The following is a 10,420-nucleotide window of genomic DNA, read 5'->3' on the forward strand; positions in this document are numbered from 1 at the left end:
TTCTAAGGGTTTTTATTATTTGCTTTCCAATAAAGATATGCTTTGATGCCAGTCACGAAATGTCCACAACATAAAAACCTAACCAGAATATTTAAAGAGATGCTTATCAGCCCTGGGAACTGCCATAAAGGCTATTAAGCTATTGGTCCATTGTGATGGTCTCCACGACCTTGTCAGGAGTCACAGCATTGTTTTGTCCTTATTGAGCAGAAAAAGTGGTGGTGGTGGGAGGGTATAGGTTGCAAGTCTAAGGCGTGGTGTTCGTAGGGGAAGAGATCTGTTGATTTACTCCTTACCTACATACACATCTGAGTTCATTGTTCTCCACTTGGAAGTCCTTACAATAACCTAGGACTCAGATGGTATAAAAAGCAAATCCAGGTTCTGCTAGACCAGTAGCAATGACAGCCACGGCAAAGCTTATTCTCCTCACAGGTGAGTCTGCAGTCAGAGACAGATCCTTACTCTTACCTGATTTCCTTTTCCCTCTGGATCTTAAAGCCATGAAGAAGTCTTCACATTTTACCTCTGGGATCTTCCGTTCTTCTTTCATCATTTCAAATTTCCAAGAGAATCCTGACGTATACAAATCAGTCTATCTCTTATTCCTTTAATCTCAGTCAACTCTAGTAACATTTCTACCTTCATTGATCCCATTGGCATGGTCCTAAAAGAAAGACTTATTTTCTTGGTCTTATGTTATTCTCTCACCCCTTATCAATTGTTTCTTGTTCTGCATTCCTCTTCCTGCACCACCTCATTTTAACTGGTATATTTTTATTCACATGCTTGCATCTTTGGTCTAGCTTTTCCAGGGATGAAAATCAGTAGGAACTGAGATAGAATTATGTGAGTTATCTTCGTTCCACTGTTTTCAGAATGACTTCTCTTTTACCCCCTACTGTCCTACTGAGTTGCTGATGTATCATAACAATGTCAGCTAGAAATTCAATCATTTAAAGGGGTTAAGTCAGTAAATTGTTTAGAACCAAGCTATATCCCTAGTTTATTAGTTGTTCTAGAGCTGTGATTTACAAACTTTTTATAGTTTCAGAACCTTTTCCAGATGAAACCTCTAGCTCAATTTATAAAACAGTCATGTCAGAAGTGGTCTGGTAGAACCAGGGAGAGGCATCTGGAGTCTTGCCTCGCAGTTCCTGGTACTTCTCTTCTACTATAAGGGCCCCTAAAAGGTGGCTCCAAGAACGTCCCAATGCTCCAGGAGATATTGAATTCACAGCTTTAGAGGATGCCTTGTCTGTGGAAGGCTATACTCATCCCGGTTCAGGGAGGTGAAGTATTGATGGATATGTACTCATTGAGTAGAGTACATTCTGGGTAATTTCAGTAGAAATTCAGTAGATCTTCCAAAATAGTAGCCTGTGAACTCTGCATCCAGTAACATTTATTACTGACATGAAAGGGGTAAGAAGAGAGTGCCATGGCCATATTTGACTAAGAGGAGGGAAGTGTAGGTCTATTGGTGTCTTCACTGGAAAGCCTACTCTTCAGCATAATCCCTGCATGCCACGGGGCTGTAACAACCTATAGCAAATAGGACTGGCACCCAAGACCTCAGATCAGATTCCACACGGTATAGACAATTGGTTCAGTGTACGTGTGTTTACTTTCCCTCTGGGTCTGGCCCTTCTGCTGAATGCTCAGCTAGGTAAGTCATGAATTCTGTCTTTTATCTTTGATACAATCTTTTCCTACCAGAAACCACAAATCTCTATAAATTACTCATAATGCAATTGTCTGATTAATGTATTTTTAAAGCATATCAAGAGATAAGCCTTATGAAGGAAAGAAAGCTACTGTCTACTTCACAGATGGGTTTGACATTGAGAGAACCTATTATTTTGGGTTGGCTGTCACTGCTATCCTCTTTAGTATGAACACTGGGAGTTATAAACTGGTATTCACTGGGCTTCACAGGACTACTGGACATCTTTTCTTAAGTGGTCCTTAGGCTTAAGATCCCCAATGAATCTGTTGAAGTAAAAAATAACTAATCCCAAGTCAGTGACTAGTTCCCAAGTTAGAATCTTTGAACTCATCTGCAAGAATATTTATATTAAACAGCCCCACACAGAGATTGGGCATTGAGACAAAGGGAGGGAAATAGAGGCAGAGCCAAATCTCACAGCACATTTCAGTGGCACCTAAACTGGGCCATTGTCCTCACTTCTTACTGCTCTCAGGTTCTGCTTACCAGTTGACATGCTACTTCACTAACTGGGTCCAGTACTGGCCAGTCCTGGGGCTCTTCAAGCCTGATGACATTGACCCCTGCCTCTGTACTCACCTGATCTATGCCTTTGCTGGGATGCGGACCAACGAGATCACCACCATTGAATGGGACGATGTGACTTTCTACCAAGCTTTCAGTGGCCTGAAAAAAAAGTAAGAGATGGAGGAGATATCTAATTTGGTATCTCCTAGATTGGTGCTTCCCAAATATTAATGTGCAAACAAATCACCTGGGATCTTCTTTTTTTTTTAATTTTATTACATAGTGTTAGTCACTATACAGTACATCCTTAGTTTTTGATGTAGTGTCACCTGGGATCTTCTTAAAATGAGTTCAGGTTCAGTGAGTCTGAGGCAGGGACCAAGATTCTATATTTCAAACAAGCTCCCCAATGATGCTGATACTTCTGGTCCAGGAAGTTACACTTTAAGTAGCAAGGATATAGATAACATAGCATACTGCCTGCTCTAGCAGGTATTCAAAATATATCAGCTCTGTTTCTCCTTTTCCCTGTCCACGTCTCTTTTTATGACCCAAGAAACTACAAGCCATCATAGCTACTCACAACAGAGAGCCGGAGGTGGATGATAATGAAGATTAGACATCAGCCCTGGGAACCGAGCCCCCAAATCAGAAATGTCTGCTGTATTATAAGAGTTCTATTTGTGTAAAAGTGAAGCATAACAAAGAAACAATAACTCTGGTATCCTCTAATTTCTGATTTGCTCAGTTTAGCTATTTCTAGGAGACATAGGGCTACAGGCCATCATTACCATCAGCAGTGGTACTATCTTGAATGTAGCTACTAGAATTGAAGTTATGATAAATAGAGGAAGTAAGCTCCTGTGGAGTGGCATTTCTTGAAGTGTGATCCATTGACTATGCATCAAAATCACACGGGGCACCTGATAAAAATGTCAATCCCTCCTACAGTCCAACAAAATCAAAATCTCCGAGAAAGGGGCTATAAACCCAGAATTTTAATGTTTTCCCACTCTGACCCTTGCACTCCATTCTTATATAAACTGTTTGAGAACCACTATTCCAGAAAAATGTGCATAATTTTAAGCAGTTGATTTATATTCATTATCTTGGAGGCTGAGAAAGTAATTATGTTCAAGCAACATTTATCATTTCATCTGATGGAACAGAATATGATTTAATTATGCTTTTTAGTTTTATATATATTATTGCCAATAGATACCTATTTTTACAAAATCTGCTCCCATAATTTGGATTTCCTCAATGAATTTTGAGTGCATTTATGATGACACAATTTTGTTGTTGTTGTTGAAGTCTAATGAACATACAGTGCTATATTAGTTTCAGGTGTGCAATATAATGATTCAACAATTCTATACACTACTCAGTGCTCATCATGATAAGTGTACTGTTAATCTCGTTCACCTATTTCACCTCATCCCCTTACCCACCTCCTCTCTGACAACTACCATTTTGTTCTGTATATTTAGGAGTCTGTTTTTTGTCTCTTTTTTCTTTGCTTTGTTTATTAAATTCCACCTCTGATTGAAATCATATGGCATTTGTCTTTCTCTGACTGATTTATTTCACTTAGTATTATACTAAGTATTGGATAATAACATAAATTTTTATAAAGATAGTCTTCAGTAGTGAAGGAAAATTATCCTACAGAATATCCTATCAAGGCAACATCAAAGTATATGACCAGGCCCAATACCAAAGCAATGTTATTTTAAATAGAAGGACTCATGGATTTGAAGTTTTTCTTTTCTATTCTTTGCTTAATAGGAAGAGCCAGCTTTAAACTCTCCTGGCCATTGGAGGCTGGAACTTTGGAACTGCCCCGTAAGTCCTCTGAGGGAGAGTCTGATGTTCATTTGCTATTGAAAACAGGTTATGTTCCTTTACCCTTCACAATCTAAGACAGGGTATGAAGGATGCACATTAAACAAATAGGTTCCTGGAATAAATTACTCTACCAGGACCTCAATATTAAAGTAGAACACAATTTATTTTATATGTTTACATTTAGGTGGATATTCTGGGTTTCCATTCACAGAGGTTTCAAAACAACCTCTTCTTAAAGTATTTTGAAAGCACAATCCCTGTGGAGAGTGCTATAGCACTTCTATTTACCTTTTGGGGGAAGAGAAGAGAGTCATGCAAATAAACAAGAAGACTTCTTTGAGGGCATATGAACTTGGGGGGCTATCTGGAGAGAGAACACAGTGAGCTGGGGTAGCCAGGTGTTCAAAGCACAAGTGCAACCTAGGGGAAAAAATCAGAATTGGATGGATAACAAAATAAATAGAATACTGAAATCCCATGGCTGGCTGAGTACTGATTACAAAGTAAGAGACAAGAGAAAACCCGAAGCGTACTTATATCTGGGTTGTGGGTCCTGGTGAAGAGCTCTGAGGCAGAAATTTTAAAGTTTGATTTTACTACAACATGTTGGGACCACCAAGGCGGTCCCTCACTCTGCCTTCTTTGGGTCTCCCTCAGCTTCACTGCCATGGTTTCCGCTCCTGAGAACTGCCAGACTTTCATTGCCTCAGTCATCAAATTCCTGCGCCAGTATGAGTTTGATGGGCTAGACTTTGGGAGTACCCTGGCTCTTGTGGAAGCCCTCCTCAGGACAAGCATCTCTTCACCATCCTAGTGCAGTTGAGGATGGAAGTGGCAATCTCTAAACCAAGAAAATTCAAAGCCTATTCTTTCCAAGGAGAATCTGGTGTTTCCCAAGTGCAACTAAACTGGAATTTAGAATTACATCACAAACATTCTTAGATATCATGCCTTCGTTCAATAGCATTTCATAACGATAATAACAAGAACACATGTGTGCTATGTGCCAGGCACTATTCTACTTTATTCTACTATTGTATTTTAAAAATTGTAACTCATTTCACCTGTACATCTATTCTATGATCTAGGTATTATAAGTATCATAGTCTTTATTTTACAGAGGAAACTAAGGTTTAAGTAACTTGCTTAATATCACACAACTAGTAGGTGTCATAACTACCCACTCAGTCTGGCTATAGAACCCACTGCTTCCAACCATTACACTAGACTGCCTGTTATTACTGAGCACTTACTCTTTCCCTGACACTGGGTTAGGTGTTAGGTTGAAGATAAGAATAAGATAATCCTTGGCTTTAGGGAATACAACATGAGGTGGCAGTTGAAAAATAAGCAACAATTATAATATGCTTTGAGCATTCAATAGGGGGTACAGAGGGTACCTAATTCTACTCTGGGGAAGGATCAAGAAGAACTTCCTTGAGAAAGTGACATTTGAGCTCAGTCATGAAAGCAACCGGTGATAGCAACGAAGATAGGAAATGCACAAATGAAGACATGTGGATGATTGTAGGTCTGCATATGTGGCAAAAATCAGATCATGTGGGACTTATAGGTGATGTTAAGGAATTTAGATTTTACTCTCAAGGCTATGGGGCAGCTTTGAAAGTAGTGGAGAGATATGGCGAAACTTGTGCTTTACAAAGATAACTCTGGCATAACAATGGAGGATGAATTAAAAGGAGGTAGGAAGGCAGGGATATAGCACTGATGGCCTGAACAAAGGTTCTAACTGAGGACAGAAAGGGCAAGTATACAAGGGACATTAGGGGGATATAATCAATAGGATTTGGACACCATTTGGAAGTGGAAATGAGAGGACTTCCAGTTTTCTGACTTTGAGGACTGGTTTGATTGTGGTTCTAATAACTAAAATGTAAATACAAGAAGAAGAGTAGATTTGAAACAAGAAGGACTCATTTGTCTTTGAACATCAAGAGTGAGAGAAATCTGTAGGACCTCCTCTAGGAACGGCCAGGAGTCACTGAAAGAATACCAATCTAGGGTTCAGAACAAAGAAGCTGAGTGGATATACTGTACTGAAGTCATCAGCAAATGCTGATAATTAAGATATCACCAAGGAAAAGTGAATGGAGTAAGAAAAGCCAAGAATGGTTTTTAGATTTACCCTCTCCCAAGACAGAGATTCTTTCTACACCATCCCATATACCAGATCATCAGCCAGCTTCCGAATGGTTTCAATATTGAGTAACTCACTAGTTGAAAGGCAATCTACTTATTTGTTGAACAGCTCTAGAGATTAGAAAGAACATCTCTATTCTTAGCCAAAACATGCCTCCAGTCATAATTTATAACTTCCAGTCATTGGCTTTAGCTCTGTTCAGCAAAATAACAAAGGATAAAACACCTTCGGTATTCTATCACTCAATATTTGCAGACTGCTGTAACATCCTGCCTATAATTTCTCTTCTTCCAGTTTAAATACCCTCATTCCTTTAACCAGTTTCACATGACAATTTTCAGACCCACCCCTCACTGGAACACACTCTGGCACACCCTACTAATACAATTATAAAAAACTGAATCCAGTCCTCCAAATGAGATTAGAGTTACCCAAAACAAAAGTGCTAGTGCTGAATGGGAACCCATCACCTGGCGGTAACCACTTCCCTTATTGACCAAATCAGCATTTCATGTGATGGAATGTCAGTCCTATAAAGTAATTCATTTACTGGATGAAGGGAAGCCACATGTATAAAGCCAAAAGCTGGTTCTAGGTTACTGCAGCAACTGTTAAGTTCAGAGTATAGTGCTGTAAGTGGAGCTCTGACTGGTCATCTGGGACTTGTATTCTCCGCATCACCTGGCTACTAACTTGCCGTGGGACTTTGGTGAAATTGTCTAGCTTCCATTCATATGAGATAGCTCTAAAATTGAATGATATCATCAATCCTATTTACTTTATAGGAATATTGAGAGACTGAAGTAAGACAAAGTATATGACAGCATTTTGAGAAGAAAAGCATGATACAAACTTATTTACTTACTTACTTAAGGAGCTGAAATCAGATGCACAGATGACCTACTGTACTGGATTATTCTATGGGAAATGCGTGAAGCTTTTGAGCAGGAGGCCACGCAGATCAATAAGCCCCGGCTGATGATCACTGCTGCAGTAGCAGCTGGCATCTCCAGCATCCAGTCCGGCTATGAGATCCCCCAGCTGGCCCAGTGAGTGATTCACCCTATCCTCAAACTCCTGTAGTTATCACTTTTGCAAGGTGGACTTGTCCTTAGTCTGTCTTGCTATTCAGGGACCTCATTTAGGAGGCTTTGGAAATGGTATCTTTTGCCCACATAGGTGTGGGAAATGACTATCACAAATATTTTTAAATCCCTTATCCCACCTCAGGTACCTGGACTACATTCATGTCATGACCTATGACCCCCATAGCTCCTGGGAGGGCTACACTGAAGAGAACAGCCCCCTGTACACATACCCGACTAACACTGGCAGCAACGCCTACCTCTGTGGTGAGTCCCTGCACACATGCAGTTGTAGACCAGAGATGAGGCTGTGCATCACATGGAAATTCAGGGATAAAACAAATGAAAATTCTGCAAACGTCTCATTGGATAACTATCCTGTCTAGTGGCTGAGCATATCTCGTTAACTCTAATTTCACCAAAATGCTTTGAAAAAATACTATCTGCCATTAACATTATACAATTTTGCCTATTAGAACAGTGGACTAACATAACTAAGCACTGGGTCATCAGCTGGGTGGAGCCCCTAGCCAACATGCTGCTATTGCAGGATTAGGTCATGAACTGCGGGAAAGACAATGGGGCCCCAGCTGAGAAGCTCATCATTGGATTCCCCACCTATGGCCACACCTTCATCCTGAGTGACGCCTCCAACACTGGCATTGGCGCCCCCACCTCTGGCGGCGGTCCTGCGCCACGTAGGCTGGGTTCTGGGCCCAGTATGAGGTAGGTCGATTAGGCTGCACAATTCTGTGAATTCCAACCCCTGCGCTGAACAGAATGAATGCTCATTCTGTCCCCTACTTATCTACTTAAAACACAGCTATCATTCCAAATGTTTCATGTGTTTAAGTAGCCTATTCATTTACCTAATCCAGTATGAAGAGCACCTATAATGCGCAATATCCCTTCAAGCAACAGACTACATATTTAAGGTCTTTTATATTAGCATGTAAGGGAATAAAAGAACTATACCTCTCATATTAATGTGGGCTCCCAAAATCAAGCATTAAGGATAGGGATAACAGGAATATTTCAAATGCAACTTGATATTATTTACTTCAAGGAGCAACCCATAATTAGAAAACAGGAAAATCCCAACTGGAGACATGAAAGAAAAAAAAAATCAAAGTGGCACGTGTTTGTTTTTTCTTTCATGGGAATCTTATTTAAAAGATTTGCATCTCTTGGCTTTTTATTTTTTATTTTTTTTTTAAAGATTTTATTTATTTATTTATTTGACAGAGATAGAGACAGCCAGAGAGAGGGAACACAAGCAGGCAGAGTGGGAGAGGAAGAAGCAGGCTCATAAGAGGAGCCTGATGTGGGGCTCGATCCCCTAATGCCGGGATCACGCCCTGAGCCGAAGGCAGACGCTTAACCGCCGTGCCACCCAGGCGCCCCCTCTTGGCTTTTTAAAGATCTGTACCTTCCTGAAAAATAGAGGCACTCAGGCATGGGACGCTGAGTCCACATCCCCTCGGGATGTGCCCTGAGCCTGCCAGGGAAATGAGTGGGTTGGCTATGACGATGTCAAGAGCTTTGGTATCAAGGTAAGTTCAGCCCCTCTGACATGCTGCGGGCCCAGCCCTGAGTCCAGGGAAGTAAAATGACCTCTGGCATCCTCTATCCTTAAGCAGGCTCAATGGCTTAAGGAGAACAATTTTGGAGGTGCCGTGGTCTCGGCCATTGACCTGGATGACTTCACAAGCACGTTCTGCAACCAGGGCAAGTTCCCCCTGATCAACACCCTGAAGAAAGCCGTTGGGCAGCAGAGTGCAAGTAAGTGAAAACAGAAGGATGCCAGGGGCATACAATTGCTCCTTCTCCAGCTCAAACAGCAGCTCTAGCATCTGTCCACCCCCACTGGCCAGGGAGTCACTTCCCATTTCACCTCACTGCTCTTGCCCAGCTGAGACACAGGTGCTCCATTCTTTCCCTACTCTTAAACTTCCAGGTCAGGAATGTTATGCTCTTATGGGAAACCAGGCCTATCTGGGTGAGTTTTCCACGTCAGCTAAGTCTTAAAGGTGTGGAAAAGCCCCAAGAGATTTGGCTGACCTTCAGTATGTAAGCATTTACTTTTCTTTGAACCCCTCCCTCATTAAAAGCCTTTTTCAGCCCACCTGGAGACTGAACAAGAAACCCTCAGTACTGCTCACATGTTTCTAATCCATAATTCAGGGGAAATACCACATCCCTAAATCTTTTCCAGATTTTTTTCTTAGAGCTCATCAGCTTGCCACTTATACCCAGACCTAGGCAAGTATTTTGCACATACTGGTGCTCAGTAATTTTTTTTCTTAATGATTTTGACATCATAAGGGAGGAGAGAAATTTTTAAATTTAAAACCAGAGTGGCTTGAAATTACAGCTTTTCCTGAGTATGGAGTTATCTTGTGATCTCCTCACTTGTAGGGATCCAGCACCCCACCTCCAGACCTTCTTCCCAACTCTAGGGGATGGTGGGAGCCTCTTCCAGGTCCATGAGTCTGTTTTGTGCTGTTTCAGGTTGCACCACCCCTGCTCTGGCCAGGAGCGGAAGTGGGAGTGGAAGCAGCAGCTTTGGGGACAATTCTGTGCGGGGGGGTGGGGGGGGCGGGTCAACGGCCTCTACCCTGTGGCGAATAACAGAAATGCCTTCTGGCACTGACTGAATGAAGTCACATACCAGCAGAACTCCCCGGTCAGGCTTGTCTGTGATTGCAACTGGGCATAAACCTGACCTGTCTCTGTTCCTGAGTCTCCTTCGCTTGGTATATCTTGCTCCTACCTAGTGTTCTGCAATAAAAGCCGTCAGTCAAAACATGAGCCTTTTTGGTTTTTAGTGATTGGGGTGGAAACCCATCTAGATGTGAAAATACAGGCTGCTTGGGGGTGGGGGTGGCCGAAGAGAGTGTGTGAGGAAGTGGGGGAGCCAGCAACCCCACAGTCTTCTATTTCCCTAGGTTGATCTGCAAGAAGGTTGGAGGCTGTCAGGAAGAAATGCTTGAAAACTTGGTGCTGGGATGGGATGAGGACGTGAAGAAGATGGGTCCGTAGCCTGGTGACTGTCCTCAGGAAAGAGCCAGAGTGATTGGGGGTAAAAGC

General features: G+C 41.8%; 1 protein-coding gene across 1 annotated transcript; it reads left to right on the forward strand.

Moving 5' to 3' along the window:
* Nucleotides 1-401: 401 nt before the first annotated feature.
* Nucleotides 402-10,049, forward strand: CHIA (chitinase acidic). Its single transcript, XM_034641684.1, is given in 14 exon segments — nt 402-435; nt 1,601-1,669; nt 2,205-2,406; nt 4,025-4,081; nt 4,742-4,833; nt 4,836-4,902; nt 7,169-7,294; nt 7,476-7,689; nt 7,887-8,028; nt 8,031-8,056; nt 8,752-8,883; nt 8,971-9,112; nt 9,842-9,925; nt 9,928-10,049. Coding segments are annotated over 14 exon segments (1,509 nt in total).
* Nucleotides 10,050-10,420: the final 371 nt, after the last annotated feature.

This window comes from Ailuropoda melanoleuca, chromosome 2 (genome assembly GCF_002007445.2).
Source record: "Ailuropoda melanoleuca isolate Jingjing chromosome 2, ASM200744v2, whole genome shotgun sequence".
In the NCBI taxonomy this organism is placed as follows: Eukaryota; Metazoa; Chordata; class Mammalia; order Carnivora; family Ursidae; genus Ailuropoda; species Ailuropoda melanoleuca.